The 21,501-nt window shown below is 44.0% G+C and overlaps 1 protein-coding gene across 2 annotated transcripts; it reads right to left on the minus strand.

Moving 5' to 3' along the window:
• Nucleotides 1-2,080: 2,080 nt before the first annotated feature.
• On the minus strand, nucleotides 2,081-21,257 carry LDHB (lactate dehydrogenase B; the record flags this gene model as incomplete). Of its 2 annotated transcripts, XM_080706446.1 has the most annotated exons (7): nucleotides 2,081-2,248; nucleotides 3,710-3,833; nucleotides 5,758-5,875; nucleotides 8,023-8,196; nucleotides 11,275-11,448; nucleotides 13,708-13,825; nucleotides 21,129-21,257. In XM_080706446.1, the coding sequence occupies 7 exons, from the start codon at nucleotides 21,255-21,257 to the stop codon at nucleotides 2,081-2,083; spliced, it is 1,005 nt and encodes a 334-aa protein (XP_080562572.1). The 2 variants fall into 2 exon arrangements, with proteins under 2 accessions (XP_080562572.1, XP_080562573.1); XM_080706447.1 differs by lacking the exon at nucleotides 11,275-11,448.
• Between the last annotated feature and the right edge of the window lie 244 nt (nucleotides 21,258-21,501).

Raw genomic sequence — 21,501 nt, forward strand, 5'->3', positions numbered from 1 at the left:
GTGCTAGTACGTAGGTAAATTCCCCTGGATAGACCTGAGTAAGAAGACATGCTTTTGCATCGCGATAGCTCTTGCTAAACTGCCCTCCGTAAGGGTTAGGTCTACGCTTTTCCCAGCAATTTCTGAGTTCCATTTCCTCGTAGATAATAGAGCGTGTTATCAAATAGTTGACACTTCTGATGAAGTTAATCTCTCCGACATATTTAATAGCAGTTAGATGTAATGACTTGTCTATTCAGTTTTTGGATTGTTTTCTATGGCCTTTGCAAAATCAATCTAAGAATTCCTTACATGGTAGGGCGGATCACCCTCTGCCTGAAATATGAGATATTTTCTCCTGGTTGGATGTTTTCTTTTGGCTTTACTTATGTTGTTTCTCAAGGAAGGAAACTCTTTTTTTTTTGGGGGGGGGGGGGTTCCTGGAAACCCTTCTACCTCCGGGCTACACTCCCAGGCCCATTTTTTTATTAAATATTTTTATTTGGAAACAGGGTCTCTTAAGCCAGCATGGCTGGCTTCGAACCAGCATGATCCTCCTGTCTCCGCCTCCCAAGAGCGGGGATGACAAGCGTGCGCCGCCACGCCCGGCTGGAAACTGTTTTTTGTTGGTGTAATTGAACCAGTCTTATCCTTAATGACTTGAGATTTTTTAAACTTTAAAAAGTTCATCTAAACTTCAAGGTAATGAAAATATGTGTCATATATCATATTTTTATTAGAAATATACATATTTCTAATAAATGTATATTAGAATATAATATACATTTTAATAATATATATTAGAATATGATACATATTAGAATATATTTTTAAATATTTATTATTCTAATCTATAAAGTAGTATATATTAGAATGTAATATATATTAGAATATACATATATACGTATCTATATTCTGCATTTAAAGACTTTATCCATGTAGCTTTGGGACCCATCCCTTCCACCAAGTTACCAGCCGATGGGATCACGACTTCCCCCAAGCAAGACAGAACTCCAAGACCTGCATTTTATTCAGTAATGCCAGTATGGTGTATGAATAAGAGGTTTTCTGGAGTTCTGTGAAAGGCAAAACAGTACAGCTTTCTGTGAGTCCTAAGCAAGTGAGGATACTTTCTAGGATAGTTGGAATGACTTCACCGCGGTGTATGGTTATCCACAGAGCCTTCTGTTGGAACAGGAGCGCTAGCATTACGACACAGCTTTGCGGCAAGAGCTTTATGTGATTGTGACTTACGCACCTCGTATTGAGGAGGTAGCATTATAACCATTGTTTCATAGCTGAAGAAGCTGATGGTTAGCAACCGTTAAGTACAGCGGTTTAAGGTACCGAAGTTCACTTAACCACTGATGTGACGGGACCTCAAACCCTGGTTCATGCTGGTTCATGCGAGGCCAAAGCCCGTGTGTTTAACACTCCCTAAGCTGAGCCCTAGGCACACTCGTGAACTGGAAACTCCCTTAAAGGCACTCTGCTTTCTCCAAATTCCCGTGTTCTGGTGTCTTGCAGCAGCCTGGACCTCCGTTTTCCTTCACTATCAAAGAGAACTAACTCTTAACACTAGTGTTAGTTTGGAGGCTCTTCCTTCAAGAGAATTAAAACAGAGTTCCCTTAAAAGTTATACACACTGACACCCCCCTGTTACTTCTCTAGCTGTAACCTGAAAATGGTATCCACATTCTCAGGACAGGAACGAAATCCTACTACGTGCCATGACAGAATCTGGAGGGAAGATTCTGGAAAATTCTGGAAGATTTCCTGGAGAGAAGTAAAAGTGCAGGGGCTGTGGTGTAGACGGCACTGGGCTGTGGCCACCTTTATGAAGCATGAAGAAGGATCGTTTGAAAAGACCGATGGAAATCATTGAAGGAAGAAGCCCAGAAATGGAAGCACACTACGTTTAATTTTTATTTGTTCAAGAGCTCATATTGCAAGCAGGAAGGCTTGGGCTTTGACCCTGTGAGCCATATCGCATATTAAGGAGGAAGCGGACTGGGGCCCGCGCGCGTGGATGGAGACTAAAGGCTCAGGGCTTATCGCATCGTGGCGTTGTTTCCCCTTTCTACAGCCTGGGACGCAGCAGTCACAGGTCTTTTAAGTCCTTCTGGATGTCCCACAGGGTATCCGCGCTCTTCTTGAGCTGGGCCACCTCGTCATCCTTCAGTTTCTGGTTGATGACGCTGGTCAGCCCCCGGGCGTTGAGCACACAGGGCAGGCTCAGGAACACCTCGTTCTCGATGCCGTACATGCCCTGGGAAGCAAGCAGAGCACTAGAGAAGACGGAGCCACGAGGGAGCAGGGCCAGGGGACCGGGGTGAGAACAGAGGGGCCTAGACAGCTGGAGAAGCACAAGCTCGTCCTCTCACCTAAGTGTCATCAGCGGTACGGCCATGTTCCCCTTACACTTGTGTTTTGAAGTGAGTTTTATACAAAGAGCATGCACACATGTACTATGGTGAGCCAGGCGTGGCGGTGCACGCTTGTCATCCCAGCATTTGGAAGGCTGAGACAGGAGGATCGTGGTTGGAGGACAGCCTCAGCTACTTAGGGATGCCCTTTGCAACTCATGGAGACCCTGTTTCAAAATAAAGAATAAAAAATAGGGCTAGGGCATAGCTCAGAGGTAGAATGCCCCTGGGTTCCATCCCCAGGACTGAAAAAAAAAAATACTATGGTGAAACCAGTTATCAGAAAGTGGTAAGCACTTTACTGAACTTTATTAAACAAGATTTGACATAAGAATCTTCAAATTAAACTGCTTTCACTTTGTCCCTGAAACCTTAAGTTTCTTGAAGATATTAAGGAGGGAATTTAATCGTTGGCAATATTTCATAACTGGAGAGAAACAGGTGACGGTCAACCTAAGGTCTTCGGTAACAGTTGGAGGCCACTAAATACGAGATTCCTAAAACACCCAACAGTTGCTGAGAAAGCAGTACAACTCCCAAAGCACCTTACAGTTTATATAGGGCTCTACTCAAAAGGCCAGCTTAACTATATGAATAAGCGGATTATTTAATTGTATTAGTTTGATACAACTTTAGGCTTTCAATTTAAAAAAACTATATACAAAAGCAGAATATGTGCCCTAAAATTCAGCAGTTATCCAATTTTTGACATATTTGCTTTTTAAAGTTTCTTTGGTATTTTAAAGCAAACAGTTGACATGTTTTTTAACCCCTAAACACTTTTCTTTTCATCTACTGCATTCTCTACTTACTTTTTTACCCATAATTTGTGAAAAATGAATGGCTTTACACAATATTTTGACACAATTTTACTTCTGCATAAGCAACTTCTTAACTGAGTTGTGGGTTTGCTCCATAGCTTCTGAATTAAACTAAATTTTGCTAAGGTATCCAGTGCTACATGAAAGGCAATCTGCAGCCAATAACATCAACTTACCGAATTAAATTCTATTATACTAATTCACATGGACATATGTCAACAAGATGTGCTGAATACTTAATTTGCTATACCACTCAGGGAAGAGTTGTAAACATTTATTGGCTGTCTCAGCGGCTTCTACTGAGGCATGAGTACTGTTGCCCTAAGACTTCTGTTGGAACAAGAAAAAAGTTCACATAAAAAACATAAAAGTTTGAGATACAGAAATAATCGTGGAGTGTAACTTTATCCCTGTCTGTTTTAAAATGAGTCCCCTGATAGGATACAGTGCTCGAAATCATATACTTTGCACACGTTGTCTTACCTTCACCATCGTTGATACTGGGTGGATCCTGGATAGATTTTTGAACATGGACTCAATGAGGTCGGCCACACTTAAGCCGATAGCCCAGTTGGTGTATCCCTTCAGCTTGATAACTTCATAGGCACTAGGGACAGCCAACCAAGAAAGAGAGCACTGAGACCAGACCCTGGGGGTTCACTCCTGCTCAGTCTCCTACCACCTGTCAACTTGGGCAAATTGTTTAACCTTTCTCACCTCTGTCCTCTTCTTTAAAACAGAGATAATGCCTAATGTCATACTTTAAAAATAAAACCCTTTACATTATTTAAAAGAAAACAGAGATAACAAAGACTGAGGCAAGAGGATTGCTGGACAACTTAGGGAGACCCTGTCTCAAAGCAAAACAAAATGGACTGGGGATGTAGAATTGTGGCAGAATGCCTCTGAGTTCAGTCCTCGTACAACAACAAGATGATGATGATGATAAAACGAGAGAAGGAAATAAAAAGAAAAGGGAGAGGCCAATGTTACCTATTTCATTATTTTCCTGAGTGTTATATGAATATACATGAAAGTTGCATAAGTCCTGCATAGGAGGCAGTATATACATGCTTTGATAAATTCTAAGGATCTTTTCAACCTCAGGGTTGGTTTTTTCTATATACAGGTAGAGAATTCCTCAAAAAACCACTATAATTGAACTATATAAAATTGTCTCACATTTGAGACATGAGTCAGTCTTTTCGTTGTTGTTGTTGTTACTGGGGAAGGAACCCAGGGACAGTCTACTTTCAGTCTTTTTTCTTTTTTAAACTGGTCTCATTAAGTGGCTCAAGGCCTTAATAAATTGTTGAGGTTGACCTTGAGCTCGGGTTCCTCCTGTTTCAACCTCCCACATACTGACATTACAGGTATCCATCTCCATGCCTGGCCTCAGTTAGTCTTACGGTAAAAGCTCTTTGCAGATAATAACACACTACTGAATGTTTATCAGTAATAAATGTGTGCATATGTATGTATTCTCTTATTTATTTTAATAAGTACGTGACCATGTGACTCTACAGAGAAAAAGACTCTACAGTTAAGGCCAGGATTTGAATCCAACCCCACATTATCCTATTTTGAAATGACACCTCATCTTATGATATGAAAATGTCACAGGAAGAGGGTGGTTAGTGCCAGGAGTGGTGGCACAGCTTGTAATCCCCGTGCTTGGGAGGTGGAGACAGGAGGTTCGAAGCCAGCCGCACTGGCTTAGGAGACCCTGTTTGCAAATAAAAAATATAAAAAATAGGTGTCTGGGAGTGTAGTCCGGAGGTAGAAGGGTTTTCAGGAACCCCAGTACCACCAAAAAAAAAAAAAAAAGAGGGTGGTTAGTAACAAAAGAAACAGTTTTATGGAAATTAAAAAAGGGTGAAGGAGCACCTTAGTTAAGTGTGGAGCACCTACATACTTTCAGCAATCCATCTTGAGTACATTTTTAGGCACATAGACTATATCGTCTCTGTTTCCATTTCCAGGTAAACCAAGCTTACTTGTTGTTAGAAGGCAATGTGTCAGCCTCCTCACCCATCAGTACCATGCTGGGACTGGGTTACCGCTATATAGATACATAGACTTTCTTTTGACTTTTCTTTTTATTTATTTATTTATTTTTATTTTATTTTATTTTTACCATGGATAGAACCCAGGGGCATTCTACCTTCAAGCTACACTCCCAGCCCTACATTTTATTCTTTATTTTGAAACAGGATCCCACTGAGTTGCAGAGGGCCTAAGTAGCTGAGGCTGTCCCCAAACCATGATCTTTGTTTCAGCCTTCCAAATGTGGGATTATAAGCGTGTGCCACCACGCTCGGCTAGCACAGAATTTCTCTAGAGAGAAAAGACTCGCTTTCCTTGGGGAACGGCATGGCAAGTCTGAGCAGTCTAAACCTGTCTCGCCTGCTTCCCAAGATAAGAACTCCCACTGACTGTACTGAGGATGCCCTGACAGGCGCCCGGGAGCACGGAGCACGGCTCCGGTCCTATCTGGGTGAGCATTGGAGGGCACTCTCCCGCCCGCTCACCTCTCCACCACCATCTTGTGCACTTCTTTCCAGTTTTCGCTGTCATCATCCGTTCCCATTTCTGGGTTCAGTTCCTGGAGAGAAACACCTGCAACGTTCACTCCGCTCCACACGGCCACTGTTAAAATGTAAGCAGCATTTTAGATGTTTATATTTTAATACCTTTCTTTAGATTTCACCTATGATGCAAGTCACTAAATGCCCCTGGCGCTGCTCCAGTGACAACCAACTCTAGGATTGTCCCTGTCGTGGGGGGACGTTGGCCTGGCTTCTGGCTTCAGTAGCAGCATATTGGACCTTTGAACTTTTAAAGGAGTCGGTACAAAATAATCATTGTGTCAGAGTAACAGAAAATACAACAATCCTTCAATCCTTTGCATCTCTCTAGGTCTGTCCGATCACAGGGATCCTTGTTTGAGACCATCTTAGACTTTTGACCTGAGGAATTTTAAACTTTATTCTTGCTTATCTAAAAGAAAAATCTAGGATGAGATTAAGAATTTAATTGTATCCTAATACAGTTATGAAATAGACTTAAGAAATATAATTATGAAATATAAATAGTTAAGAATATTATTATGTCAAATACAACTATAAAAGTAAAATAAAGTATAAATAAGGTCTGTTTAATTTAGGAAATAGGAATGACCGCGTGGCTAGAAAAGCAGGCTCGTGAGCTGGACTTGGAAACCCAAGTGCGGCGTTCCCCAGGGCCCTTTGGAGGACAACAGACAGACCCAGGAGGAACATGGGTAAAGTTGGGACAGCCCAAAGAGCCACGAAGCCAAGGCGGCTCAGAGCTCTACCAGGTCAGGCTAACTGGGCATTTTCATGGCCTTTGAGGAAAACCACAAATTCTGAAAAACCATGCCTACAGGAAGATGTTTTTAATTCTCTTTCAGGTAGAAAATAGAGATGGAAGCCGGGCGTGGTGGCGCACACTTGTAATCCCCGCGCTTGGGATGTGGAGACAGGAGGATCCGAATAAAATATAAAAAATAGGTCTGGGAGTGTAGCCCAGAGGTAGAAGGGTTTCCAGGAACCCCAGTACCACAAAGAAAGAAAGGAAGAAAGGAAGAAAGGAAGAAAGGAAGAAAGGAAGAAAGGAAGAAAGGAAGAAAGAAAGAAAGAAAGAAAGAGAAAAATAGAGATCGACATGTAAAAAGATTTTTTTTTGGGGGGGGGTAAATGGTTTATTGGAAACAGAAGGGAATAAGGAAAGATGGCTGAACACCCCAAAGGGGCTGTCAGAACCCTGGGGCCCAGCAGCTGTCTTCAGGACAATACTTGGGAGTAGCCCAAGCCGAATGCCTTCAATTACAGGCTGCTTTCTTCCAGAGTCCACGCGATCTGCCAGAAAGGAGGTGCAGGTCACCCCTAGGGGCCCTGGTCAGCCTTGATGTCTAGCAGAGGCCTTCAGGTCACTACCCGACAGCAGCCCGGGCCAAATGCCTTCATTGCACTCCGCCTTCTCTCAAGGCTAACACGACCTGTGAGAGAAAGAAAAGCTCCCCAAAGGGGAGGGGGCCCCCGCGAGGGAAAAACCCCTAAAAAGAATTTTAAAAGAGTGTTTTAGAGAAAACAACAGCAAGGAGAGGACACTGGGTGGAGTCATGAGCTTTCTGAGAAGATGCTTAGGGCGGCCGCAGGATCCTTCCTGGGACACTGGTCCAAAAGCAACATGGGCAACCTGATCACAGGAAACAATCCGACCTATGGATGGACATTCCACCTGACTTTTAGAAAAGGTCAAAAGCACACAAAAAATAAGGATTGGAGTACCATTCTAGACAAAAGGCGAGTGGGCAGACAGAAATGGATGTAAAGTGTAATGTTAGAACCAATCCTGACCTGGGAATAAAGGGTTAGAGGACATTGCTAGACAGGTGGGGTCATGAGAACATGGGTTGTAGATTAGACAATATGGTCTCAATTTTACATTTCTTGATTTTGACAAATGCACTGCGGTTACCAAACCCCCCAAAAAAAAAAAATGCTTATTTTTAGGAAAGAAATTTAAAAGATTTTTAGAAAGCAGGATGACTGTGATTTACACTTAATGAACTAGAGGAGAGGTAGATAGGGAGACAGGATAGAGGTAGAGAGAAAAAGGGTAAACAATAAACCAATCCAAAATGGGACATGAGAATTAGCTAGACTAATTTTTAAACCCTTCTGAAGTTCAAAAAAATAAACTTTGATTCGCAGGTTTAGAGCAGCAAGACCCCTGTCATAAGCACATAGCAACTATTTCTCTGTCTTTACCACTGGAGTCTCCATGTTCTCCCAGGATCCATCCGTGGCAGCTGCTGGGGTGGATGCCAAGTTTTTCCGCCATAAGATAGCGAAATCTAGCCGAATCCAGATTACAGCCACTTCCAATCACACGGTGCTTGGGTAGCCCGCTGAGTTTCCAGGTAACGTACGTGAGAATGTCCACTGAATAGTTTAGGAAACAAAAACATAGGTAAATAAACTGAAACTGACTTCAACTGTTACGCCACCTATGAGCTGGTGCCCTGGCTACCAACTCCCCACTCCCTTGTCCCCCCTAATAGGATGCGGTCGGAACGATTAAGAGCTTCATCTTTTCATAGAGATGTTACGAGAGAGACTAACTTGGAAGCCTTATGAAAGAGAGCATGTGCTTTATATCACTATCTGACACAAGAATACAGGGGACTTTGTAGATGAATGAATTTTAAGTTGAAAAAAAAAAGAAAAAGAAATCAGGTCCACACTTCAGTTCCCACCAATGCTAACATTCCATAACTGTAAAAACTGCCATTATTAATCAAAAAGCTATTGATGACTAAATTACCAAGACACACTACCATAAGTTTTTCTGGGCATGAGACACTGTTCAGTTAACTTTTTATTTCTATTTTTTTTTTTTCCAGTACTGGGGATTGAATGGAAGTCCTTATACGTCCTAGGCAAGCACCCTACCACTGAGACACACCCTAGCCCTTTTAAAAGTTTTATTTTGAGACAAAGTCTCTCTAAATTGCCCAGCTGGCTTCCCATTTTCCATCCTCCTGCCTCAGCCTCCCAAGTTGCTGGGATGACAGGCATCTGGCACCATGTCCGCCCCTCAGTAAGCTGTTGTGACAATATGTGGTACTAAATTTTTCCACCATTTTTATGAGAAGGCATTGGTACATAAGCTTTGCTTCAGGGAGACACGGCATCACAAGTGCACAGAGGGAACAATTTTGCTAGTCCAAAAGTGGGTCAGCACATACAGACTATATCCAGCCAAAAAAAAATGTAGCCAGGCTTGCATGCCTGTAATCCCAGTCCTTGGGAGGCTGAGACAGGAGGACTGAAGGTTAAAAGCCAGCCTCAGCCACTTAGTGAGCCCCTGCTTCAAGATATAATAGGACTGGGGCTGTAGCTTGGAGGTACAATACCACTGAGTACCAAACAAACAACAAAAAAAGGACATAACAATGCTCACACACAGCAGGCGCGAAGCTGGGAAGGAGTTCTGCAGCCTCCGCCTCCGAGCTCAGCACTATTTTAAGAATGTTTGTGACTGAATGATTCGTCTCCCTTGACATCTCTGAGCCTCTGTGGGGGTGGGGGGACCCCTGGAGGCACCGGGCCCTGCAGCCACACCTGGGAGGTCGTGCGACCAAGGACACGGGGTGCAGCTGCTGTCCACGGTTCCTGCTCCGTGTCTTCCGCCACATGTGAAGACCTGTCACACAGACACTCGGATGTCAGACCGGACTCTTCAGCAGGCCCCAATCCAGGTTTGCAGAGAATACTACTGATACTCTTTCTGTCTTTGCTGGGCTCCTACTCCCAATCTTCCAGGATTCCCCTGGCTCTAACTTACAATGCGTTCTCGGTATTGGAATATCAGAGACAATCGGTTTTATCATGTTATCAATGTGTCATGACACTCAGGAAGCTTGATGACGGACTATACACAAAAGAGGTGTGAGACGGACTGAATATTGGCCATTGAGGCTGCCGAAGGACGAAGTTATGATTTAGTTCCAAGATCTTAACTGGCTTTATTTGACTCTAGAACAGGGCAATACTGCGTCCCATAAGAGAGTAAATTCCTTTGGACTGTACAGCAGAGCTTGAAGAAAGCATGATTAATAATAAAAGAAAAACAGCGGAGTGGTCTCTTCAAAGTTACTTATTCATAAGGCGGGGACGTGAGGATAACTGAGTTGCTAATGTAGGGTTGTTTCAGATTACTTCTTTTGTGCAAAGAATAAAGCATCCTGCCCATTCCAACTGGCTCACTGGGGCGCTGAGCTATGATCTCTCTATCCTGATTTAGTGGGTCAGATCGATGGCTCGGTTTCAGCCTGGTGACGTAGAACTGGGGCCCGAGTGACTCCATCTTGACAATCAGCAGGGTCCACTGGGCCTAGTTCCAAACAATGCCCTCCTGTGATTTCTATTCAATCAGGCTCTAAAAAGCTACCCTCTTTTCTGTCAGAGGCTTTTTGTTCTTGTTATTTTTTTATTTTTTATTTTTGCAGTACTGGGGATGGAACCCAGGGGCATTCTACCTCCAAGCTATACCCCCAGGCCTATTTTTTTTATTTTGAAACAGGGTCTCACTGAGTTGTAAAGAGCCTCACTAAGTAGCTGAGGCTGTCCTCGAACCACAATCCTCCTGTCTCAGCCTCCCGAATGCTGGGATTACAAGAACGCGCCACCATGCCCGGCTCTGCCAGAAGTTTTAATGTTTATTCAACAGATGTACTTAGCAAAGAGAGCAATTTTTACATTTGGTGTTAGCAAATATTTACCCATCAATACAGGCTATTGCTGTTTTTTAAAAAACGGAAATGATTAGTTTTTTTCTTTCCTTTTGTTTTTCTTTTCTTTTGGGTTTTTTTGTTTTTGTTTTTGGTACTGGGGATGGAACCCAGGGGCATTCTACTTTGAGCTACATCCAAGCCCTGTTTTACTTTTCTTTTTTTGGAACAGGGTCTCCCTAGGTTGCTGAGAATCTCTATTGGTGAGGCTGTTCTTGAACCTGTGATCCTTCTGCCTTGATCTTGCAAGTACTGGGATTAGGCATATACCACCAAGCTGGGCTCACTTTCTTAAATTCTTTTCAAATTCAATCTAATTGAAGTCTATAGAATGCTCAAGATATGGACCCTTCGATGGGGTTTCCAGAAAAGAGGTCAAATAGATCGAAATATTTCCTACAAATTGAAGCCAAGTTCAAACGTCTCATTCCCCATTCTATTCTTGGCTCCCAGGATAACCTTTAAAACAATTTTTTTAGAGCATTTGGATTTTATAGCAAACCCACATGAAAATAAAGGATGAAACTGCATTATATAACACTCCTCCGTTGGGAACATTTGGCCTGGAAGGGGGCCATTTATTTTGCAAACACCATCGTTTTCCAGACAGTACCAGCAGACAGACACACGCGCCAATTCTGTCAACGAACGCTAGGACGGATTCCGAGTCCAAAATAGCAAGGAAAGTCTGAAAACATGGACCCGAACAGGGCGGAGCCGAGCTCACCTGGGTTGGAGACCACGATGATGATGCAGTCGGGGCTGTACTTGACGATCTGCGGGATGATGAACTTGAAGACGTTGACGTTCCTCTGTACCAGGTTGAGCCGACTCTCCCCCTCCTGCTGGCGCACACCGGCGGTCACCACCACGATCTTGGAGTTGGCGGTCACAGAGTAATCTTGGGGACAAAGAGGGAAGAACAGATTCCTTAAGGACCACCGTTCATTAAGCACGGGACCTATGATACGTTCTGGAAACTCCTAGAAGGTAGAGAATTCTGCCGATACGTTCTAGAAGCTTCTAGGAGGCAGAGGAGAATTCTGCCGATACGTTCTAGAAACTTCTAGAAGGCAGAGGAGAATTCTGCTTTGCCACAACTGGGTAGGAAATCAATCAGGGAAAAGACAGTGAAGCTGAATTATGTTCCTGGCTAAGAAATGTGTTGGATTTTCGGTAACAAACGAAAGCCTGAACACTGAATCCAAAATCAAATAGGCTGACTTCGGTCAACGGAAGACTCATATGATCCAGCCGCATTGCAATGTAACACGAGGCAACTACCCACAGTCCTCTTCCCTGAAACGGAGGTAACAACAAAGGTCTCGGCAGCTCACAAAGCGCCGTTAAGATGAGGTAAGACAAGACATCTGTGCAAGGTGCTTCACACAGCGCCCGGGATGTCTCCACAAACAAAAGCTATTATGTAGTTTTTCCAAAGAACTCAAATTACTGGAACCTGAGGAAAGACGGGAGCCACCAACACTCTTCACCAGGGCGGGAGGCCTGGCTTCCCATCAGGAAGAGGAGGAACCGAGCCCATGGTGTTCACATTGTGAGTCTCCACACAGGCCTTGCTAGAGGTCTCAGAATGTGGGCAAGGGTCTACACCCCACAGACACTCTTAAAGAAAGGGATACACCCACATTCCCAATTCAGGGAAAGCATCTATCTGGCAATAAAGAGAACTTGCAGGGCGACGTGGAGTATGGAATACGGGGTCATTTTGTACATATACTTTTAGGGTGAAAATGTCCATTTGCTACGAGCACCTTTTAGCAGAAACCTAGAAAGATGGGTTCCTAAAACTGATGACAGAAAACTGGGCCAGAGGGGTCAAGTCCGAGCAGTGCTTTGCCATGATCAGTCTTGGCCAACACACTCATTTCTAATGATTACTCATTAACAAGGGAATATAAAATGAACACTCTTCGTAAAAGAAGAAATTCAATTGGCCAATAAATGTATGAAAAAATGTTCAATATGATCAGAAATCGGAGATATGCAAGTCAAAACTACCCTGAGATTTTCACCTAACTCCAACTGGAATGGCCATCATTCAAAACACAAACAACAAATGCTGGCAAGAATGTGGGGAAATGGGAACTCTACTACATTTTTCGTGGGATTGCAAATTAGTGCAACCACTTTGAAAAACTATACTGAGAATCCTCAGAAGAATGGGAATGAACTTACCATTTGATCCAGCAATACCGCTTCTGGGTATCTACCCAAAAGAAAGGAAACCAAACTACCAAACCGATGCATGTGTATCTATGTTCATGGCTGCACCATTCACCATAGCCAAACTACGGAACCAGCCAAGACGTCCATCAACAGATGAATGGATTACAAAACTGTGGGATAGGTACACCATGGAACTGTACTCAGCCATCAAAATGAATAAAATTATGTCATTTGCGGGAAAATGGATTGAACTAGAGAACATTATGCTGAGATTAGCCAGTCACAAAAAGTAACATGTGACTCCTTAATATGAGGAAGCTAGAGAGAAAAAGAGTTACCGGAGGAACTCTAGATGAGGAAGGAGAAAGCAGAGATGAGAAAATAAGGTGACCTAACTGAGGGGGCTGGGGGGAGAGGGAAACTCCATAATGTACATGATGTACACTCACAAACATCAAAGTCCATCACTAAGCCAAACATGGGAAGGAGAGGAGAGGGCATGGGGCGGAAATTGAGGAAGGGCTAATTGGGCGATGTGTGCCTGTATGCCTCCACCAATCTGTACCCCACTGAGAGGTATGACCACAATGCACTAATAAAATATAAAATGAATAAAAAGTAGAATATAATACCAAAATAAGAACTTTTTAAAAAAGGAAAAAATTTTACAATTAGATGAAAATTTTGCAGTATTTAAAGAAATTACTAAAACACATCATGAACATTTTATTATTAAGTCACTAAAATAATTGCTCCAAAATTTCAACTTTTCCTGATTAAAATATGAGTTGGGGTGGGCGTGTAGTTCAGTGGTAAATCACTTTCCCACCATGCACAAGGCTCTGGGTCCAATCAATCCCTAGCACGACAAAATAAAATAAGTTTACTATGCTGTAAGGTGCATCCCAAGCACATTTTTCTGTCATAGAAATCAGCTTAATATTAGGTAACATTGAACATGCAATGAAACTACCTTTATCCGCCACGATCTTAGGCGTCTGAAGAAATAAGCTTCCATGCTGCAAATCCATCATTTCTCCTTTGAGTTTATCCTCCAAGACATCCACAAGGGCCAGTTCATCAGCCAGAGACTAAAACACAAAGTCAGTGTTACTGCATGAGCCCCAGGACGCCGCAGCTCACAGCCGCCCCAGACAGACCTTGCAAGTGGCTACAGTTCTCTGGAGCGTTACCTTGGAGTGAGGTACTCAGCCAGGAGCTCAGATTCCATAGTACAACAGTGCTTTAAAAAAACAGGTAGGCTGGAGCCAGGCACGGTGGTGCACACTTGTAATCCCAGCATTTGGGAGGCTGAGACAGGAAGACTCCAGTTCACAGACAGCCTCAGCTACTTAATGAGGCCCTGTGCAACTCGGTGAGACTCTGTTTCAAATTAAAGAGTAAACATTTATTCTTTATTTTGAATAAAGGGTATAGCTCAGAGCTCAGTGAGGGTGTAGCTTGAAGGTAGAATGCCCCTGGGTTCCATCCCCAGTACCGCAAAACAACAAAGGTAGGTTTAAAATCCCTCAGGAAGCCAATCTGATTAAACAGTAGGCAGAGACATCTAGGGCAGCGTGTGGTGAAAGAGAAGAATGCACCCAGCCCTGGCAGTGTGTCCTAGAGTGGTGTGTCCATCCCCAAGGTCACCTTGGCTCACAGGGTGTCTGAGAGGGCAGATCTGGCGCTGGCAGAATTTTCCACACCTGACCCACCCCAATTCATGTACCAGAATCTTGCTTTTCCTCTTGTTTCTTATCCCAAATGTCATTCGCTGACCCCATCCAAAAATAAACTCTAAATCAATACTTAATCTCCATCTAATATTAGAATTACATAGGTTCTCTGAGTGTTTACATGAATTTGGAGAAGGAAAAGGCAAAGCAAAGGGTTTTTCCTTTTAGAAAGCAAAGGTGCTAGCTGGGCACCGTGCTACCCACCCGCGAGACCCTACTGCAAAATAAAAAAAGTTAAAAGGCTTTGGAGCATGGCTCAGAGGAAGAATGGTACTGCGTTCAGACCCCCAGTACAAAAAGAAAAAAAAAAGGAAGAAGGAAAGAAGGAAAGAAGGAAGGAAAGGAAGGAAGGAAAAAATAAACCAAGTATGCTCTTCAGTAAGTTCGTGGTCTTTAACTCTTATACAAACAAGAGAAAGAAGTAATCAATCTAGATTTTTTTTTTGATGTACTGGGTATTATACCTAGGAGCATTCTACCACTGAGCTACACTCCCATTCCTATTCTTATTCTTTATGTTATTTTTGCAGTACTGGGGATGGAACCCAGGGGCATTCTACTTCCAAGGACACTCTAAGTCAAATTATTTATTCTTTATTTTGAAATAGGGTCTCGCTAAGTTGTAGAAGGCCTCACTAAGTAGCTGAGGCTGGCCTCAAACCTGCAATCTTCCTGTCTCGGCCTCCCAAATACTGGGATTACAAGTGTGCGCCACCATGCCCAACAATTTAGATGTTATTAAATAAACTTTCAGCTTTAAAGTTCCTTTCTCTTATAAAAATCCACAATTTACAAATTATTTTTTTTTAAATGGCTATCCTTTAACCCAAGCATGGTGGCACATTCTTGTAATCCCAGCATTTGGGAGGCTGAGACAGGAGGATGGGGCAGGTTCAAAGCCAGCCTCAGCTATTTAATGAAGCCTTTGCAACTCAGTGAGACCCTGTTTCGAAATAAAAAAATAAAAAACGGGGCTGAGGGTGTTGCTTGGAGGTAGAATGCCCCTGGGTTCCATCCCCAGAACCGCAAAATAAATTTAAAAAGGCTATCCTTTATATGGAAACATTACTAAAGCCGTCGTCTCTACTGTCTTGAGAGTTGCTAGTAAAATAATAATGGGATATATCAACACGGAGCCTACTTAAAGGTGCAAATCCCTCCTCTTGGGGCAAGCGTGTGCTCAGGGAGGCGGGTGAGGGTGTGGGTGGGGTCAGGAGCACCTTGATCAGGCTGGTGGCCTGGGAGACGCAGAGGTATCAGGTGTCTCACAGGCCAGCAGAGGGAGCCGGCCAGTAAGAAAACCTGACCTCCTTTAGCTGTCTGGATGAAGCCAGTCCTGCTGCCTGCAGTGGGCAGGGCGGGCTGCGGGCCAGCTGTGGAGGGGCCTCTGCCACTGGAGCCTGCTTGGACTTGATGTGATCTCGCCAGCTTTTCGAACAACCAGCTCATGAGGTGGAGAGGACTTAAAAACGGGCTCTTCTTTTCCTGGTACGCTGGCCTCCTTCTGGGACTCCTCATTCACTAAGCCAACCGACCTCAGATGGAAAATATTTTTAAAAACTGGACCCTGGAGTGAAGCCTGCAGACTTTCCTCTTGTGGTCACTCCCTGGACAGCGCGGCAAGCATTTATACTGCATTAGGTCATCGTAGGTGATCTAGAGACAGTGCACAGTGCCCAGCACCAAGGTCATGCAGAGGTTTTACCCAACTACTCCCCCATCTTATATGAGAGCTCCACACATCCTCAGAGTGCACCATCCACAGGAGTCCTGCAACCAAACTCCCCAAGAATACTAAGGATTATGGCTAGCTGTATGGCAAACTCTGGCATTAATTTTGTATGTGTTTTTTTTTTTCAACTTATATGCATACTCTGACATTGTAAAAACCTTTGCGGCCTCTGACAAGATCACAGGAAATCCTCATTTGCGTTTAAGACCCAGACCAACACAGCGTCCCTCGGCCTTGGCGCTCTGCGGGGACGCTGCACGCCAGGAATACCAGTGTTATTTTAGGAGCGTCACATGCAGGCTGCGGCAGTCAAGAGGCAAACACAATCAGGGGCTTAGGCAGGAAAGGAAGTCACAGGACCAAAGAGCTTCAGTGGGCGTAGAGAACGGGCTGGCGAGGAAGGAAGAGCTCCAACACTTAAAAGAGGCAACAGCAGTGCCAAATTTAGCCGGATCTGCAGGGCACATCCCCCAAGGGCACAGGAAGCCCACGTGTCCTAAGGGCTGCTGCTGCCGCAGGGCTGAAATCAACCTGCCCCCGCGCGCTCGCACGGGTCTACAGCGACACATCTACCCACCTATATTTCACTTAAGCGGCGAAGTCTCTTGACAGCTGTTTGAAACAGCAAGGTTCAGGTTAGCTGCCAACATAAACTTATTAAGGAAGACAGTCGGGAGAAGGCAAGAAAGTCAATGTTGAAGTGTTAAGTGTGCCACGAAAATGTCCCTTGACCTCAAGCCCCCTGTGGGCTGGTCAGGGACGTAGGATCTGCTCTGGGTTCTCTTTGCTGATAAATTTCTGCCACCAAGCTTTAACACTGGAGGGCTGCATCGGTACATTCAAGCGTTTAGTATGCATGAGGTTTTGTAGGAGGAGAAGGCATAGCTTTGCCCAAATAGCTAACCAAATGAACAAGGATTATTTATTCGGTAATTTGGTTTTTTTTCCTCTCTGAAATGCCACCTCTCCCTGATCATCAAACACAGCCTGCGGTCTAATGCAGGCTTCCAGTGTGCTCCATTAATCTGCCTATCCTTGCACAAATGCAAGTTCTAACTATGCACTACTGTTTAGACCAACCCTATGCTCTAAAGAGGGCTTTGCAGATGGGTGCAGTGGTGCATTCCTATAATCCCAGCTGACAGAGAGACTGAGGCAGGGGGATTGCAAGTTCGAGACCACCCTGGGCAACTTAGTAAGATGCTGTCATGAAATTATATATTAAATACACACACACACACACACACACACACACACACGTATGTATATATGGGTGCTAGAGATGACATTCTACCACTGAGCTACACCCCTAGCCCCTCTTTTTTTTAACTTGCTCTTAGCTTACTTTAGTGTGTGTATGTGTGTATTTATTTATTTATTTATTTACTATTTATTTATTGCCTTTTCTTCTCTCTAAATTGCTGAGGCCATCCTCAAACCTTCTATCTCAGCTTCTCAAGCACTGGGATCTTAAGCATGTGCCACTACCCTGGCTGCACAATAAAGATTTTAAAGAGGTTGGGAATGTCGCTCAGTGGTAGGCCACTACAATAAGTAAATCAAAGAAAATAGAGTCAAGAATAAACCCAGTAGTCTTTGCTCTCGTGGGATGTACAGGAAGGGAACAGGAATCTCACTATTAAGGTTATTCTGGGGACGGAGGCGGCAGGGTGGAGTTATGAAGCTGGGGTAGTACTGGAGGTGGAACCCTGAGGCATTCTACCTCTGCCTGGGAGGCTGAGACAGGAGGATCGGTTCAAGGTCAGCCTCAGCTACTTAGTGAGGCCCTTTGCAACTCAGTGAGACCCTGTTTCAAAATAAAGAATAAAAGCCGGGCGTGGTGGCGCAGGCTTGTAATCCCAATGCTTGGGAGGCGGAGACAGGAGGATCATGCAGGTTTGAAGCCTTTCCAAATAAAAAAGTATAAAAATGGGTCTGGGAGTGTAGCCCGGAGGTAGAAGGGTTTCCAGGAACCCCAGTACCACCAAAATGAAAGAAAGAAAGAAAGAAAGAAAGAAAGAAAGAAAGAAAGAAAGAAAGAAAGAAAGAAAGAAAAGGCAAGGCAGGGGGTGTAGCTTGGAGGTAGAATGCCTCTGGGTTCCACCTCCAGTACAAATAATAATAATAATAATAATAATAATAATAATAATAACAACAACAACAACAACAACAACAACAACAACTTGTTAATAAGTGGTCTCTTTACAAGGTAATCATTTGTTCTGATTTTGAGTTTATCCTTTCAAAGATGTCTTTTATATACCAGTCCTGGTGGTCCACACCTGTAACCCTCGTACTCAGGAGGCTGACACAGGAGGATCACAGGATTGAGGACAGCTTCAGCAAGCACTGGGATTCTCGTCAAATCAGCAAGACCCTGTTTCAAAATAAAAATATAATAGGGCTGGGAGTGTAGATCGGAGATAGAATGCCCTGGGACTTGATCCTCAGTAACACACACACACACACACACACACACACACACACACACACACACACACTGCCCTTTATTAGCTGGTCTCCCTATAACTTCTAAAGTGTGGCCTTCACTTTGTAAAGGACTAAAGCAAAGGCCCGCAGACCAAAGAACAGGGGCTCTCCAGTCTGCACTTGGTGACTTCAACAGCAGTTCTCGCAGGCCTTTGGGCTGGGCCAAGGTATTTGGTAACTCCGGGTCCCTCTACCTGAAGATCATTTTACATGTGATTGAAACCATCGCAGACATACTTTTAGAATCATGAGCTCAGATATTATTTCCTGAAAAGTACAAATTCTGAGGTTAGCAGTAGGAAGGGAAACTCTCTTTGGCTAGGATCTCACTGATACGTTTGTTTTTAACTGGCACTGGAGAATGAGAAACCGGAGTCGCTACTGAAAGATGTGAGAGTTGCTGGTTCAAAACACAGCCGGCTTTCAAGTGTTCTGACTTTCCAATGGTTCGCGTTTCCTGCACGGCGCTCAGTAGGAAACACACTTTGAATGTTGCTTTTTTGTGTGGTACTGGGGATGGAACCCAGAGACCATCTACCTCCAAGCTACACCCCCAGCCCTATTTTTTATTCTTTATTTTGCAACTCACTAAGTTGCAGAGGGATTCACTAAGTGCTGAGGCTGGCCTCGAGCCTGGATCCTCCTGTCTCGACCTCCCAAGCACTAGGATTACAAGTGTGCACCATCACGGCTGGCTTGAATGTCCCATTTTGATCTTCCTCTGGCTCAGTGATGCACAGTCTCCGGTGGCCCTGGGTAGTAGCAGAGAGCTGCAGCTCGCAGCCACAGGATCCCACGAAGCCTCAGGGCACTCTGAGGCTAAGCTGTGATATTCAGTGGGTTCAGTGCAGTGAGCGTATCTTCTGTTTCTTGATTTTCACCTTCTGGGGTGGTCGGGGTGTCAGTCCAGGTGTGGGAGTCTGCAAAAGCCCCATCGATTCTCCATTTCCATTCACCATATCTGAATGCTTTCCATTTCAAGGTTATTTAAAATGAAACATTGATTCACAACACTTGAGCACGGTCCATGCTCCATCCAGATGTGTTTTTAGAAAAGAAATGTAAGCTGGAGTATTGTGTTGTGACTGGAAGGAAAAGTAAGTACCAAGCTGTACCTAGTTTCCTGTGACGTGGGCAGCGGCCCTCCCTGAAATCACAGGCGCCTTGTCCATTGAAGCTAGACAGAAAATCACGCAAGGGCATGAACACTGCCATCCGCGCGCCCTCCCTACTTCAAGATGATTTCTGCAATAACTTTCCCAGTAAAGATTCAGAATTTGTTCTTTTAGAATTTAAACTTTGAGGAGCGAGGACTGTAGCTCTTATCTAGCATGTGCGAGGCCTGAATTTGATCTCCAGAACCACACACACACACACACACAGAATTGAAACTTTGCAAACAGAATTGTGCTTGGCTAGTAATTATTCAGGAGGCCTTCGCACACGACACAAAGAAGACAGTGTGTTCAACTGAAGACAAGGCGGAGCTTTCTTTCCTTTTCTTCTCTCTCTCTCTCTCTCTCTCTCTCTCTCTCTCTCTCTCTCCTCTCCTCTCCTCTCCTCTCCTCTCCTCTCCTCTCCCTAGATTTAAAGCAGCCATCCAAGCAAACAAGGACTGATTCAGCGAGATAAATAAGGAAAAGCTGCCTTTTCTCCAAAGTCCTTAGGGACTAAAGTTCGAGTCTGTGGAAGTCCACGGAGGAAACCTGAGTCCTGAGAGGTAGACTGGGGTAGCAGCATGGCAGGAATGTTAGGAAAGGTGTTGGGAATTGCACCGCACGCATAAGAGTGTGCACTTTTTCGCAAACAGACCTGAGGACCTCAGACACCAGAGTGTGACATCTGCAACTTTTTCTCAAGAGCTTTAGAAAAAACGACCACACACATATATTCACAGCTATGCGAGTGACATAGATTATCACCGCGACGGGGCTCAGGGGTAGCTCGTAGGAGAGCATGCACCCAACATGCATAGAGCCCTGGGTTCCAATCACACAAATTCTTAAAATAAAGGCTGAGTAACGATTCTGAATTAAAGAAGAATAACAAGGTGTGATAAATATATATATTTGGATTAAGGTAAAGAAGTAATGTTGTAAACATAGAGCGCTGTAAACATGTACTCTAAATAGTATGTAATGGAATTGCATATATGAACTCTAAATGTGTCTAACGGTATCATGTTAAGTTCCTCGAGGGTGATCATTCTATTTCAGTCACACAGAAAGAACAGAATTTTCTTAGAACAGGCACAAAGAGATAAAGAGAAGTGTCATGAGGTCCACAACTTACTTTGAACTATTCAGGGGGTTAAGAAAAGGTCTTTTAAAAATAAAATGAAATCCTAACACACATTAGTTTTGTGTATGAGGATTCTGTGTGCTGTGGATACAAGAGTGTGTACCCACTCTGAGATGTCTGCTGCTTGAGACGTACCTTTCCCAGGATGCTGATGGCACATGCCATACCGACTTGCCCGACGCCCACGACGGTGATCTTATTGTTCGGGGTGGCTGTTTCATCTTCTGCAACCGGTGCGATGAGTTTTTCCTTGAGGGTAGACATTTTGCACTGCAAGAGAAGAAGCGGGCCATGGTACTTAGGTCTACATATGAAATGGGAATGGAAGCCATGCTTAAAATGGTATTGACATGACGTGTGTGTGTGTGTGTATGTGTGTGTGTGTGTGTTACTGAGGATTGAACCCAGGGAGAGTCTACCTCTGAGCTATGCCCCAGCCCTTTTCTTTCTTTCTTTCTTTGTTTTTGTTTTCAAGCAGGGTCCTGCCAAGCTGCTAAGAGTCTTGTTT

This window comes from Muscardinus avellanarius (assembly GCF_963383645.1).
Source record: "Muscardinus avellanarius genome assembly, chromosome: 11".
NCBI lineage: Eukaryota > Metazoa > Chordata > Mammalia > Rodentia > Gliridae > Muscardinus > Muscardinus avellanarius.